The sequence below is a fragment of the Cimex lectularius genome, unplaced genomic scaffold, assembly GCF_000648675.2.
Source record: "Cimex lectularius strain Harlan isolate CLEC.00 unplaced genomic scaffold, Clec_2.1 scaffold97, whole genome shotgun sequence".
Classification (NCBI taxonomy): Eukaryota; Metazoa; Arthropoda; class Insecta; order Hemiptera; family Cimicidae; genus Cimex; species Cimex lectularius.
Window position 1 is genome coordinate 632,827 of NW_019392672.1, and position 17,008 is coordinate 649,834.

The window sequence follows — 17,008 nt, forward strand, 5'->3', positions numbered from 1 at the left end:
GACACACTTGTGTTGCGAGCCCCTAAACAATGGAGCCAGGGATAAAGTACAATAAACTGTACAGCTGCAGTGCTCAGGAGGGAACTCCCCCAGTTGCTGGTATCCATTGTAAAAAAAAAGAAAAAAATTATATATCCTTTAGGATATGACAACAATCAATTTTTTTCTTGTGGTTGCCATTGCCTTTTTTCATGCTTTGACGGCAATATTCATTGCAATTAATTAAAATTTTTAGTTGAGATAAAAAAGTCAATGGCACGAGCAGGATTCGGATCCACGATCTTCGCCTAAATACGCCATTGCTCTACCACTTGAGCTATCGTGACCTCGATCCACTCGGACACTAACTTCCCATCACAACCCCACCTTTTGAATTTTCCCTCCTTTTTGCCATTCCCGCTCGTGCCATTGACTTTTTTATCTCAACTAAAAATCTTAATTAATTGTAATGATTTAATTGGTCAAGCGGGCCACGAAATTGGTGAATATAATGAATTTAAATGAAGTACACTTTACTAAAGCTCTCCGTCGCCATTTCAATAGTCGTCGAGAATCCAAACCGATTACACAACATTTGAAAAATGGCAAAAGGAGGGAAAACTCATAAGGTGGGGTTGAGATGGGGAGTTGACGTCCGAGCGGATCAAGGTCACGACAGCTCAGGTGGTAGAGCAGCGGCGTATCTAGCCGAAGGTCGTGGGTTCGAATCCCTCTCGTGCCATTAACTTTTTTTCATCTCAGCTAAAAACCTTAATTAATTGTGATGTTACAAAATACATTACACCAAGTGCGCTGAAATGCATTGATTTTATACGATTTTTAAAAAAAATTTTCAACAGACCAGCATTTTCTTACGATATGTCAGCAAACAAATATCAAGATTTTACTTATTAAATTTGTCAACTTAAAAAGGTTTCATTTTTATTTAATGGGAAATTATACAAAAAAATGTACACATTGCTTGTCAAAAAACTTCATCACTCTAAAATATCATTTATTTATAGCTAAAAAATAAATATATTCACATACTATATTGCAAACCAATAATATACATTAAAATGGATCCATAATTCAAACACAATTGTCTTGATATAAGATATTGATTCTATAAATATCTAAAAAGTAAAATCTAAAAAACACACAAATTAAAACTTTGGTTATGCTTTTTTTTCTGTTAAATATAAGTCGGTAAATGTCATTACAAGTCTATCGCAAATGACGATTCTGACATGCCGAGTGGCTGAATCAGTACAAAATAAATTACACCTAAATAAATGCTCTTCATTAATTTAGAATGGATATGCATAAATATAAAATTTAATATCACAAAATATGGCCTTTGACCTCTATGATTTTATTTGATGTCACAGACGAAATCGTAGTTGGGAGGGTCGTCAGGGATTGGAGGAGGCTCTTTTGGAATGTCGATACCTTCTGCGTCCAAAAGCCTTAGTTTGATATCCATTGAGAGAAGCGTTTCGAGATCATTTTCAGTTTCTTTGCTCACCATTTTGTTACCTGATTAAAGCAAAAAAAAAACATTCTTTGTAATTTTTATATTAAAAGAAATATAAGGGTACAACCTAAAAGGGCATTTATCCCATCTGTCCAATAATTGAAGACCTGTTCATCAGGGGCTACAAAGTCCAAGGACTGTACATCAACAGATTCCAACGTAAGAGAAAATGCCAGCTGATGTGTAGTCTTTCGGCCTCTACAAAATTTTGTGTATTACTTTTTTTGTCTAATCGTGTATCTAAATTCTACAAACCTGGTATCTTTCATATGTGGGCAATCTTTTCCAGTGACGAGAGCTTTAATATCAATAACGGCTAGTTTATTTGGAAGGTTTTCGACAGTTGGAACACTTTTTTCATCACAGTCGCCATAGTGGAAGACTTTATGACTCGGAGACAACCTTACGTACCAGAATTTATCTTTAATTCTCTGAAAGTATTACAATACTAGTCAGTTTTGTCTGAATTAATATTATTGTTTTTAAAAAAAATCACCTGCCCTCTTTGTGAATATTTTGTGAAACGAGTACCGTCCACCAAAAAAGCCAATCTCTGTTTTTGTATCAGCTCTAGTATCTCCGGTGTTATCATTTCTTTTAACTGAACAATCGGCTTTGCGTGAGACTCCCACTCTTCCCTCGTGGTGCGTTCTTGTTGCCAGAGGGAAGTTATCTCGCTGTACGTGAGGCAGAGAAGGCGCATCCTGAATTTGTCAAAGGCGCTCGAGTGGTCTGCGAGGGCTCTGGTGATTTGTTCGCGCACGACGCTGAACACTTTGACAAAGTCTTCAATCGTAGCACGCATCTCTTTCCAGGTTTTATTGAGGAGAACAATGCATATACAAAAGAACTCCTCGAAGGGGTGTTCGTGTGTGAAGAACATCGGGTAGTAAGTCTGTCCCTGTTCGTTTGGTGGTTCGCCGATCTGTAGCATTTGGCAGAGCAGCTTGACAAGCTCTAGGCTCGTCCTACCAAAAGGGCACTCGTGTTCATCGGCTCTGCACGAATTCTCTAATACAACCTAATGATTTACAAATTTTACTATCTATATTTAAATATAAAGAAAACCAAAATCTTTAATTACATACTATGATCAAGAATATTTATAATTATAGTACAAAATAATTATAGAATTAGAAATAATCAGGGTTTCAGTTTCTACCATGTTTGAAGTCCATTGTGGGGAATGCTTACACCTCGTAATAATTATATAAATGTATATACAGGGTGACTCCAATCGATTCAGGCACATGTCCCTATCTTATAGGAAATTGAACGCTGAGTAAAAAAGGTCCTATGAACCTGTCCTCAAACCCTTCAGTTCCGAGCTACAGGCAAAAAAACCATGAAAAACCACGTTTTTGGATCTTATTCGTGAAATTGTTAGTAAACCGTTAGCCTGACCGTAAAACAGCTCGAAACAACATCTGTAGAGGATTAATTTCTGCGTCGAATGAGATTAAAACCAGCCTGAACAGCCGAAAAGTTCATTTTTGGTGATTTTTCGAAGTTAGGAGGTGGAGGGGTACACAAAATCCACCATTTCTGACATTTTTATTGAAAATTCACAACTTGAACACCCTATCAAAAAATTCTCTGTTACAAACCTCATTTGTTGGTGATCGAATTCTCCGTCACATTAGACCAACCCCAGTCTGACTAATGAAACATTCAAATTTTGGCTAATTCACTGCTTTTCATCTAAATCGAATGTTACTGTTTTCTGATGGGTACTCCTTACTGAATGAAATAATGAACGAAAAATCTGAATGGCTTACTTAGCAATTTTAGAAAATGTACGCAAAATCGATAAAAAATGTCAGAAATGGTGAATTTTGTGTACCCCTTCACCTCCTAACTTTGAAAAATCACCAAAAATGAAATTTTTGGCCGATCAGGCTGGTTTTAATCTCATTCAATGCAGAAATTAATCCTCTGCAGATGTTGTTTCAAGCTGTTTTATAGTCAGGCTAACGGTTTAATAACAATTTCCCGAATAAGGTCAAAAAGCGTGGTTTTTCATGGTTTTTTGCCTGTAGCTCAGAACTGAAGGGTTTGCGGACACAGGTTCATAGGACATTTTTTACTCAGCGTTCAATTTCCTCCAAGAGCTGTAAGTGTGACTGAATCAATTGGGGCCACTCTGCATACTGAGAGGCCAAAAATATATATATATATTTCTTATTCTCCCACACTTTGACTCTGGTGATGTACGAGAGACTAACTGAGGACTTAAGACTTAAGCACTTAATGAATTGTTTTGTACGCTTCATTTTCATCTCTCCAAGGAGGTCCCACATGAGTGATCTTACTTTAGCTTGAAGTGGTTATACCTTTCCCACCGCAGGCTATACTTCCTTGGTTTTACAAGGCAATATCTTCCCACTTCCCTCCTAATCTTTAAATCTTCGGTACACCGCCGTCATCCTCGTTCTAGCTTTTCTGATCTCTATCCTCCTAAACACTGAACTTCTGCAATCCCTTTTAAAAAAAGATAGTTCCTACCATTGAGCGCCATTAAAAAACCAGCTCCTCATTGGAACGTCGTGTTGGCGGGGGTATCGGCGGATTCTGTTTTGCAATTCATGTCGAGAGACGTGGTTGTAGAAATCCTTCAACCTGATGATGAGCTAAAAGCTCAAAATCCGGACCGTTAGAAAACAACTTACTGTGAGTAGGAACTATCTTTTTAAAAAAAGGATTGAGCACCGCACTCACTCCATCATTCACTATTTCCAGAAGTACTGCTTTCAGTCAGATTTAATCTGTTAGCAAAGTTGTCAGAATTTCTTTAATGAACCTACAACTTCAAATGAACATAAAACAAAGCTTAAATTTCAACCCGTCTCTAAAATGCCATCCTTCAGTCAAAACCCTTATTCTTTTTTTAAAAAGATAGTTCCTACTCACAGTAAGTTGTTTTGCAATGATCTGGATTTTGAGCCCTTTAGCTCATCATCAGGTTGAAGGGCTCAAAATCCGGATCGTTGCGAAACAACTTACTGTGAGTAGGAAGTATCTTTTTGAAAAGGATTGAACACCACACTCACTCCATCATTTATCATTTCAATAAACCCTTATTCAATCAATAAAAATCAGATTAGAGTTAATGTAAAAGTTCAATCGAAATACAGTTTACAAGGCCATGCTTTCAATACTAAAACGTAAATAAACATTATAAGAGAATGTACTGTCACGACTCAGGAGATCTCGCAACACATGAACCGTGGAAGCGGGGGTGTGGTCACCCTTTTCCAGCGGGGAAGGAGACTCCGCCAGCATTAGGCCCTTTAGCGCCAGGTGCGCTAAGGATGTTGTGAAGGACAGACCTACTGCAGAGGGGACTCCCAAATTAAGTGCAGAATAATTAAAATAACCCAAAAAAGGCATCCTTTGTATAAAACTTTTCTCACCATTTATTTTTTTTTCCTTAACAATACAGAAGTACCTTTTATTTTAATAATTTAACCTTATTCCCGTAATCCCCTTTTTAGTGCACCGCACCTCCTTTTCCACCGTCTCACCGACGAGGAGGTCGTGGCAGTACTATGGCCTTAAAGTATGTAAATCTGCTGCATAAAAGTGCACGAGATCTCAAAAATAATGTGTGAAACCAGAAGAAATGTTCTCAAATATTTTCCAAGCTAATCAGCAACTTATAAACGATGTTAAAAATTTTCAAACCAATATGCGATATCAGAATAATACAAACTAAAATTGACAAAATGAATTTATGATTGCTTCGATGGATTTGCTGCTCTATAATTTCAAAGAAAGGACCTTCGGAGGAGATAATAGACTAAAAATTGATATCGTTATTTTATCCGAAACTTGTCTCCAGCCATAGAATAAAATTTTCTGGTTTTAATTTCATACATCACAATAGAAATGATGGTTATGGAGGAGTTGGGTTGCTCGTTCAAAATTCAATGCCATTTTCCAACATCAGTATAAATTGTAACATATCAACTTTCATCACAACGGGTGTGCATTTTACGATCCCGTGCAGAATTACAGCAAAACGCTTTCACTCCCACAGTACCTACCCATATATAGTGCAGAATTGATTGCTATAAGGGAAGCTATGAAGTATGCGAATGACAAGCAATTCCCAAATGTCATATGTACAGATTGTCATAGCTGTGTTGAACAACTTCGTAATGACAAAAAGTTGTTTATAGCAGACTACATTATCATCGAGATCCTTGAACATTCAGCAATGATCAGGTCTAAAGGGCATAAAGTAGTAATCACCTGGATCAAAGGCCATACGGGGTTCAAACACAGTGATGTCATAGATCGGCTAGCCAAAGATGCCACCACAACAGACAACACTCTAAATGTAGCTGTACCCAGAAAAGATCTGCATGCTATATTAAGTATTAATGCTTTATTAAGTAGATAGATTGGCAAACCAAATACCTTTCAAACAACAAAGGTGTATTCCACAAAAATATGTTTCCGTTAGTAGGACAAGAGCCTTGGTTCAGCAAAGAAAATAATATAAACAAGGCCTTTTGCAAAACGATCCAATCACGGACTCTGCAAGGGATACCTCAATAGACTGAATATAATTTCGTCACCGTACTGTGAGGACGGTGGAATATACGAAGAACTTGAACACATCATCATGCACTGCAGGAAACACGGGAATGAATGCAGAAATATGTTTGATAGACTTTTTAATGACAAAGAAATAAATCTACAACCGCTTTATGTATATGGTACTTTGTTATCGTCAACCGAATAGGCTGTATATCGTGAGTTGTAAGCTTTCCTTAGAAATAGTATGTTACTGTGTGATTGTATAAAAGTGTATAAAAATATCGTAATATCTAATTCTCAATAATAATAATAATAATAATAATAATAAATAATAATAATGCGAATAATGAAAAAAAATGGCTGTATAAAATTTTTGGAGTAAAAAAAAAAAACTTTTATGATTACATCAATTCAGATTCAATTAAAAAGTTATGTATCCCCCCCTAATCATTGTATTTGTATATAATAACCCCAGAAATAATAATCACCAACAAGATACTTGTTTGACCTTAAATATCTCATTGCTTTATATTATTAAATGTAAACAATGAGTTGAAAGGAATGTTTAATTTAAAAATTGCAACCTGTTTAAAATAGAAAACCAAAGGATTTTTAGTCAAATCAACGGTTTAACGTACAACTTGGGTGGGCCGGTCAAGAGGTCAAATCACTTTACAATGCTTTCTCCGTATTATTCACAATTAAAAATCCATGGTCTATACTGGGATTCAAACCCAGGATTGCTAGTATGGCAAATAGTAGTTGTTTGCCCTCACCAGTGAGCCACCGCAGTCTCCTTTTTATTACTAAATAAATAAATTGTTAAGTATTTTTATTTTTTTGAAGTTTCCCTCCTTTTTGCCATTTTTCAAAAGGTGGGGTTGAGATGGGAAGTTAGTGTCAGGTGGTAGAGTAGCGGCGTATCTAGCCGAAGGTCGTGGGTTCGAATCCCGCTCGTGCCATTGACTTTTTTATCTCAACTAAAAATCATAATTAATTGTAATATATTAATTGGTCAAGCGGACCATGAAATTAGTGAATTTAATGATTTAAAATGAAGTATACTTCACTAAAGCTCTCCGTGGCCTTTTCATTTGTCGTCGAGAATCTAAACCGATTACACGACATTTGAAAAATGGCAAAAAGGAGGGGAACTTCAAAACGTGGGGTTGAGATGGGAAGTTAGTGTCCGAGTGGATCGAGGTCACGATAGCTCGAGTGGTAGAGCAGTGGTGTATCTAGCCGAAGATCGTGGGTTCGAATCCCGCTTGTGCCATTGACGTTTTTATCTCAACTAAAAACCTTAATTAATTGTAATATATTAATTGGTCAAGCGGACCACAAAATTAGTGAATTCAATATTTACTTTTTTTTTTTTTTTTTTTTTTTCAAATTAGTGTATGGTATACAAACATGTTGCGATAATCTGCCATTACAAATGAGAAATGTTCGACAAGAATTCTATGACAGATTGAGCTACAATTATTTAATTAATTATGTGTTTATTATTATTATTTCCAAAGACGGTTGAGAAGAAAATCGGAAAAGATTGAGCTACTGCGGCTGTATGGGATGTCTTCAAACTTTGATTTGATTTTGTTTTTCTGAACTTTTTATAAGTACATAATAGTTTCATTTCTTAGTAGATTTTGTAGCTTTATTTAAATACCAATTTTTTTTAACAATATTTACAAGTTTATAAATTAGAATGGAATTCATTCATTTACAAATTACACCAGAGTCCGTTTAAGCAGTGCATTGTTTTTCTAATGATGCGTTAACAAATGATATAAAGATAGATATAAAGTGACATAATATAAAGGATGAGGTTGTTTGTAGGCAAGTTGGCCTAATTAGTTAACTAGGTCTTCCTTATTAAGTACTTCCTCCCTCTAAAGTACAAAAGTTACCTTCGTGTAGTTCTCTGTTTGCGTTTTGGCAAAGTAAACCATACAATCCAAAGCTAGCATTCCAGGAGGGGTTTCAGTGAAGTCCAGAGCCGGGTTGATGTCGTATTTAAATCCAAGCTTTTTGTAGTCTTTTGTGTAAACGCCGAGCTGTTTTTTTGCCAGGGAGTCATTGCCGGCAGTGCCTTCTGTGTCGAAGGCGATTTTCCTCAATTCCTTGATTTTCTCGTGGGCGTCTTGGTCCTGAACAAATATTGTTAACTTTCAGCGATATAACGAACAAATTTGTTAAATTACCTGTGAATCCATTTTAGTCCTCATTCTGGGTTCAAGCAGGCCGAGCAGATACGTCTGATAAACGTACAGTTGATGAGCTAACTCTGCACCGACCTAAAATCAACAATAAATTCTGTTTTGATTTTCTGACTGCACAAACAATTATATTTGATATAATACAAGAAAATTTACAAGGATCACAATAAATTTATTTGTTAGAAATAATATCAAATTATCATTTATTTGACAATGTATACACTAAGAGGCAATAAAAATGGCCATCATCTTTTTTTTTCTTGTTTTTTTAATTTATTTAGCAAATACATTATTTTAATTTTTATTTTTTGTTCTTTACTGGATATAGTTAAATAAAAATAAATAAATAAAAATAAACCAAGTAAAACAATTTTACCAAAAATGTTGCTAAGGTAACCAAGAAGATAATTCAGTATAGATTATTTTCTTCTCTTGCATTGATCACTGCTTGCATTCAATGTGGCATCAATTTTATTAGGTTTTGGATGTAGTGTTGAAGAATATTTTCATACTCCTCCAACAGCGCCATTCTTAATTCCTGCAAATTCTCTGGTATCGCTTTTTCCCTCTTTGACGCCTCATTCGAAAGGTGTTCAATAGGATCTAAGTCGGGGCAACAATCTGGCCACACCAACATTGAATTGAAGCCCATTCCAAGTAGTCGCCAACTTTGTATTGTAATGCATAAAAATAAAACCGTCACCAATTAATGGCATATAAGGAACATCGTCTGATAGCACATCTTCGATATATTCACAGCAGTCAGGGGAACCCTCGAAGAAGTTCAAGTTTGTGTGACCTTCCAGAGAAATGGCCAAACCATAACATCACTTCCATAGCTTCTCCGGAGTTAGAGCTCCATTTGCAGCCGAACATAAACTCTTCAGCTGTACCAAATTCAATGCAGAAAGAGAACATTTGCAAAAGACCATCACCTCAGCAGACTGGCCACCTAATCTCCAGAAACTAGCCTGTGATATCAAATCGTTTGCAGCACTAAAAGACTTTGCCTCAACTACACTTAAATGAACAAGTTCCTTTTTATTCTAATTATAGAGTTTTATTACCGTTATTTATTTATTGCATAATTAAACATAGGTTTAGGTTTAGGGTTCCAGGCTGTTTTCCTCTTCTTTGTAAGAAAATTTTAGATAATATAAATATATAGAAAATAAAATGAAGAAAAGTAAATGTGCAAGAGGAAACCAGCAAGGGAAGACGTTTTGTTTTAGGTTTTAAAATGAAAATATGGTCCTTTCAAAAATCGACCAGCAATCCTGCCTGAAGGAAAGATCATTGGGAGGTAATTTTATCCCATTTATTTGAAATCCCTTAGATATACAAATTCGATTAAGCTAAAGCGTTTGTCCGCTGGTATGGGGTCTTCCTCAGGTACGGCAGGGTGGTGGAAAGGGTAAAAAAAGCTATATATCACTCTACTGTTCTTCACAAACCCTCTTTCACCTGTCAAATGACCCAAATGACCTCTAATAATCCGAAAACAAGATTTTAGTCCATTCTTGCTCAGACCAATCGACTTAACTGAGCTGTTTGGTGTATTGTTAGAAGTTTTGGACCAGTGGTAGGCCTTCTCACACATAATCCAGTTTACAAAAGGCTTCACCTTACAGTGCGTAAACTGGCATTAACATGTAGAAGACATCGCTTGATCTCAACAGCGGTAGAAATGTCGATTACTGAGTGAATTCGAAACAACAAAATTATCATCTCTCTGAGATGTGACACGATGGTGACCTGATCCATGCCTTCTTGAGTAACCTCCAGTATCTTGGTAGCGATGGAAGACCCAGTTGTTCTGGGAATGTTAAGCACCCTGGCCACTATACGCTTGACTTCTTCCATCTTCAAACAATGCTATTATGCTAGCCGAATCTGTACCACTTAAAACCATCACTCAAACAAATTTGCAACTTAAAAATGGAACTACTTAAAAAAAAAAAAAATGATACCACCAGAACATTAGGAAGAAGTTTTACAGAAAAAGCAATGAAATTTGGGTTAAGAATTACGCCAATCCTATAATGCGTCGCAATCATATACATCATGGAAGAGATGTGGGCATTTTTTGAAGCTAATGACATTCATAACAACCGAATAGCCGGATTTGAAGTAAAAGCTGGTGCTAACCCCACGATGGTGCACTGTGAAATACACCATGGGCAGACAGGGGGGATATATGTACATGAAAATGGACTAGAACAATTTATAGTTATAGATAACAGAATCCACTCGAATAATTATGCCGAAGTTTGGATAACTTCCAACAGCAACCCAACAATAAGACTAAAAGAAATTTACAATTGGCAACAAGGGGGTGGGTATATTTTTGGAGAAGGTAGAGGCTTAATAGAACACAAAAATATATACAGCAATGCACTAGCTGGAATTCAAATTAGTACGAATAGCGATCCTATTGTCAGGCACAACAAAATCCATTATGGGCAACATGGTGGCATTTATGTTCATGAAAAAGGTCAAGGGCTTATTGAAGAGAATGAAGTTTATGCAAATACTTTAGCCGGCGTTTGGATAACAACAGGCTCCACCCCTGTATTAAGATGAAATCGTATTCACTCTGGAAAACAAGTCAGTGTTTATTTTTATAACAATGGCCATGGCAAACTGGAAGACAATATATTTAACCACTTATACTCAGGAGTGCAGATAAGAACTGGAAGTAATCCAATTATTAGAGGAAATAAAATATGGGGTGGACAGAATGGTAGTGTTCTAGTTTACAATGGTGGTCTAGGCCTATTAGAACAAAACGAAATTTTTGATAATGCCATGACTGGAGTTTGGGTTAAAACAGATTCAAATCCAACGTTAAAAAGAAATAAGATATTTGATGGAAGGGATGGAGGAATTTGTATTTTTAATGATGGAAAAGATATTTTAGAGGAAAATGACATATTTAGAAATGCGGGAATGTTAATTTCTACACAAAGCCACCCGATATTATTTATATAGGAGTCGAAATCACAAACAATGCGATAGCAACACTTGAAAACAACCAAATCTTTAACAATCGCTTCGACGGGCTGTGTCTTGCCAGCGGGGTTCAACCAAGCGCTGCAACAAAATATTCAGCAATCAAGATGCTGTGGAAAAAGAGGAACCCAAAAAGAAGCAAAGAGATTGACTAATCAAAGATTAATTTATAAAATCCAATTGTAAACACAAGTGGGAGATGTTTTATTTACCTCTAATATGTTAAAAACAAATCAAATATTGTTGTGAGATGAATGGAGGATTGTCTAATAGATAATTAAAAATTACAATTAATTAAGGTTTTTAGTTGAGATGAAAAAAAGGTAATGGCACGAGCGGGATTTGAACCCACGATCTTCGGGTATATACGCCGCTGCTCTACCACTTGAGCTATCGTGACCTCGATCCACTCGGACATCAACTTCCTATCTCAATCCCACCTTATGAGTTTTCCCTCCTTTTTGCCATTTTTCAACACGGTGGGGTTGAGATAGGAAGTTGATGTCCGGTGGATTGAGGTCACGATAGCTCAAGTGGTAGAGCAGCGGCGTATCTAGCCGAAGATCGTGGGTTCGAATCCCGCTCGTGCCATTAACTTTTTTTCATCTCAACTAAAAACCTTAATTAATTGTAATGTATTAATTGGTCAAGCGGACCACGAAATTAGTGAATTTAATAATTAAAAATATTAAGGATGGCCACTTTTTTTGCCTCTCAGTGTACATAATATATTATTAGTAATGTTTACATTTGAAAAATAGATAGCTCAAATAAAATGTTATATAGAAATTGATAAAGTGTATTATATAATATATAATATTGCAAAATCATCAACTGATTTATTTACCTTTTCTGGTGATTTTTGTATAATATAAGTGAGAATAGCATTGCGGACTTGTTTAGAACAAAGTTTCGTTGCAAGCGCTTTCTGCTTAGCAGCATCTGCTTTAGCTAGGAACGCATTGATGAGAGCCAAAGTGTTCTGTTGAATGACCGGGTTCTGCGTCTGTAAATGCTGCTCAAGATTTTGGAAAACCACTTCCTTTTCAATCTGGGCGTATTTGCCAGTGCTGTTGACTAGGATGTTTTCCAAGATCGACAGCGAAGCCTGAATGACCTTGGGGTCCTGCGGTGTCGGCTGGTTGTTCACGTAGCCGGCAACCGTGTTGATAAACGGCCCCTCGAGGACGTCCCAGGACACGTTGCCGTGGTCCATTAGCTCGACGAACGACTTCAGCAGATAGGCGAGCATCTGCCCCTTGCACTTCCCACCGCTTATTAGGCCAATTATCAAAGACAAACCTTGTTTGTTTATGAATTCGAGGGCAAAGGTCACATCAGTACTCAATAGTGTAAGGTTTTCAAGGCTCACAGTCTTTTCCTCGGGGGTCCCAGTATGCAACACCTACAAAGAAAGTCTTTATTCAAACCAAGCACATAATATAAATATTTGTATCTAATTAATAAAAACAGTTATTCAGTGATTAATAATTTGTATGATTTTTAATTATAAATCAATAACTAATAAAAACATAATAAAAACAGTTATGTTTAAGGCGTATGTTTATACATTGCATAAATCTCTTTTGAAATTTGTATCACCATTAATTCTACAGTAACAACAAGTATGTATTTACCACAAATGTCTATTCATTTAATTACCACTGTAAAGTAATACTAGATCCTTTTTAGTAAAGCATTTATTATTTACACTTCTTGTCTTTCTTTTGTAAAATTTATTATTTTAATTAATAATGTATGTAAATTATTTTAATGTTTAATTTACATTAGGACTTTACATGCTTGACTTTAAACCCAATAATCAAGAACAAGTAAATTTCACATGGTGCTCATCCCCAAAATTTAAATGTCTAATTTCAGAAAACTCATACTACTACTATACACACTATACACACACACACACATATATATATATATATATATATATATATATATAATTATTAATTTTTAAGGGCGTTTTAACAGCTAAGGTCATTTCACGCCCTAGCAGGCAAACATTCAATGGTATAACAATTTGGGAAAAGGCCTACATCTCATTATAAATCCCAATAAATTTGAGAACGCTGAAAAGTGCTCTTCGAAAGAAACACTGGGGACCCAGTAACTCCTGTAAATCACTCGAAAGGTTGAGCCTTTGCCTAAAGGGTTGCAAAGTGCGACAGTCGACCAAAATATGTTTTGCTGTCAGAATGATACGTTCTCCACTTCGCAAACATCGAGGACAAGTTGGAAGATTGTTGCTTATTAAAAGCTTATTATGGATTAGCCTGATGTGACCCATTCGCAATCTAGAGAAAATCACAAGTTCTTTTCTCTCAAGTTCCTCAGTTTTTTTTTTGTTCCCCCCCCCCTTGGGATGCAGATGGTAAAAAGCCCGTGTAAAGTATGTCGGGTTCAAATGCAGGGCTGCTGGATTCAAACCTGGGACCTTTACCTTACAGCGATTATTGTTGGCTATTGTTATATTTTAAAATACATATGTCAATTTGTCTTATAAAAAAATTAACATACAAAACATTACATATTGCATATTCTAACCCGCCAAAAAATATTATTTAGATAGGAATGAGTTTATTTTATGACAAAAACCACTTTCATAAGGTCGATATCAGCAAATTGTTGCGGGATTTTCAGAAAATAAATTGTTATGCCTTTTATGATTGTTATATTACTTTATTTACACCTGTACCTGATTTAAAACTGTCAAGTACAATCTGTAAAGTCCTCCGATGTAAAAATAAATATGCTTTATTTTAATCATAATTTTACTAATATTGGTTTGTCCTTTGAAAAATGCTTTCCTCCAGTAAATAATTAATAAATTTTAGCTTAATAATTGTGGTTTTTAGGACCTTCGGTGACACTCCATACTGGTTTCGTTTGTTTGATGCATTTTGTCAATTTATGAACTTAACTAGTTGGTCTGTTTATTATTTTATCAATTGTACTTATTTTTGTTATGTGTTAAATGGTCAGTAGTGGAAGCGTGTGCTTGAACATTTGTAATATTTTTTTCCCCAAATTTTTCAGTTTTCTTTTGACATTACGTTGCATAAATTGTTGAGGTAGTGAGTTTAGGAATGAACTATTTTAGAAAAACACCTTTTTCATTGTTTTGCCAGCCAACGTTTTGACCTTTATCCAGGTATGAATTACAAAGCTTATGTTAATTGGAAAAAATAATTATAGAATGCAGAAGGAAATAATATAAATTTTAAACTAAATATTTCATACTCACATAGAGTGTGGTGTAATATTATTGTATTTACAAACATGACACTACAAGAATAGCACCACACTGTATGTAAGTATGAAATATTTGGTTCAAAATTTATATTATTTACATCAATATTCTATAATTATTTTTTAAATCAACATATGAAGGGGTCAGGGGAAAAACAGTACATCTCCATTTTTCTAAATTTTACAGGAGAGCAAAAAATCGATTTACCATTATGTTTGAAGCACTAGGCTGTTCTTAAAAATTTAATGAAAAATACAGCTATTAAATTTAAACACCTTTCACATCAAATCAAAAATTAAATATTGAAAATATTTTTGCAATATGGATAAATTTTCATTTGGAAAAACAAATCGTGTACTTAGCCTGTTTTTCCCCACAACGTTTCATATGTTTTGTAATTCACCCAGGCTCTGAAGATGACCCAATGAAAGGACGAAACTTTGGCAAAAAAATGTGTTTTTTTGAAATACTTCATTCCTGATGCTCCCCACAACTTAAAAAAAAAAAGTGTGGTGATTAGAGAACATTAATCGATAATTATTCAGAAATCATGAGATGCGGTCTGGTGTGAAGTAGGTTTCAGAAAAACATTTTCTTTATCGTGCCAACGTTTCGATCTTTATTGAGATCATCTTCAGGGCTCAAAGTGTTTGTCTTATGATTTAGGGTAGATGCATTAGTACACATGTTTTCATTAGGGAGAGGTAGTACCCTCGCTAATCATAGTTTATTATTCAGCAATTGTCAAATAGCTGCATATGTCTAGAATTAATACTAATGCATCTAACTGTGGGTTTCATGAATAATCTAGTTGTTGGTATAGTCTGAATGAAAAAAAAATGTTTTTCAACCTTTCGACCTATTTTCAGTTAATCATCAGGCAAAACAACTTTACGGAATGTCTATAAATTGACATAAATTTTTAGTAAATGGTTTCAAATTTCTTGTAAGACTCATTCCCAATGTTGCCAAGGACTGTGTACTTCACACTAACAGACCTGTCTCGTCGCCTCAACGTGTACCTTAAGTATACAGGTGGCTCCAGACACGCGAGATTCCCCGAATGCCGAGTAAAGGTTCGCCAAATTCTGTCCAGTGGGGAGGAGTGCTCATTTATTCGCCGAGCAACTATATTCAGTACTCGTCTAATTGTCGGTTTCCTTGTCTGCTTCAAAGTGCACAAATATTCATGAAGAAGCCAAACTTGAAGCATCCACACATGTAATTAACTGTACTGTACGTACATCAAATGTAATCATCCAATTCTATTTACTGCTATTTATTTTTCAAGAATAAACAATTCCTAACTGGTATAGATGTATTAATGACAACATACTGTTGTTACTGTTGGTTAGGAATGGATTCGTCCAACAGTCTTCCACAATCTGTATCAGCGTCTTCTCTTCCGAATCACAAAAATCAGAACAAGGTTTTTGATGCGAGGAAAAGGATCGAAAATAACATGAAGCAACAGTATTTTGGGACTGATTTGTGATCACCCATTACACAAAAACATTACCGCAGCTGCAGCAATGAAAATTTCACTGATGCCCATCACAATTGACAGTGCATTGAGGACTCGCACGGCACTTGGCAAATACAAATAAAATTGCACAAACTGGCTGGTTTTATGAACCCTGCATATGTATATACATAGGCATTCTATTTGGCAAATGCCAAAAGACTTGGCAAATGTTCGGCACCATCGGTGAATAAAACATCTGAAGCCAACTTATTGTGAACTTCGTATGTAAGGTAAACTCGGCTATGGTCGTTTTAAATAATCTGACAACTGCTCAGAGATATCTGCTCATGTGAATAAAGGCTGTGGAACAGACAATCAATGCTACATAAGTTTTGCCTTGCTTGTAACTCCATTATCCAGAAAAGTTATTGAGACGTTATGAAACATCATGAGCACCTGCAGTATGTCGCTGGCCGTCTTCAAGGGTGAAAACGTGAGCTTGAGGACAGAGCCGTTCTTGACTTCGTTTCTGTTCTTCTCCGTGATATAGTTTGAATTGTTCTTCTCTGAAAACTGCAGGGCGTATTGGTCCGGCTCTGAGAGGCCCCACCCGTTGCACAGCTCCTGGATGATGGACACCAGGGTCTGCTTCTGGTTGAAGACTATGAGCTGCGGCGTCTGGTTCACCATCTCGACGGCGATTTTCACCAGGTTCGCGTCTTTGGCCGCCGTCATCCTGATGCTGACGACTACAGCCTAGAAACGGAGGAAGAGGCAGGTCACAGGACGCAACCGATCAGTTTACAAAACACTTCCGATGACAACTAAAAATCTAAAACCTCTGGTCACCCGCCGAGTGCAGACGGCATTGTCATCAGGGCTTATCATAATTAGCACCGTCACAGTTTGGGTCTGGCACCCCACTTCGTTCCACTGTTTTGTTTTTTATACTGCAATTATAACATCATACAACAATCAACAAAAAC

General features: G+C 36.0%; 1 protein-coding gene across 2 annotated transcripts; it reads right to left on the reverse strand.

Moving 5' to 3' along the window:
* Positions 1–1,012: 1,012 nt before the first annotated feature.
* LOC106667052 (engulfment and cell motility protein 1) lies at positions 1,013–16,972 on the reverse strand. Of its 2 annotated transcripts, none has more exons than XM_014394687.2 (8): positions 16,479–16,972; positions 12,140–12,697; positions 8,266–8,358; positions 7,972–8,211; positions 2,013–2,537; positions 1,772–1,947; positions 1,584–1,714; positions 1,013–1,518 (listed from the first exon to the last, which is right to left on the reverse strand). In XM_014394687.2, exons 1-8 carry the CDS (start codon positions 16,755–16,757, stop codon positions 1,355–1,357), a joined length of 2,166 nt encoding a protein of 721 aa, XP_014250173.1. In that variant the 5' UTR covers positions 16,758–16,972; the 3' UTR covers positions 1,013–1,354. The 2 variants fall into 2 exon arrangements, with proteins under 2 accessions (XP_014250173.1, XP_014250174.1); XM_014394688.2 differs by lacking the exon at positions 16,479–16,972 and adding an exon at positions 15,894–16,457.
* Positions 16,973–17,008: the final 36 nt, after the last annotated feature.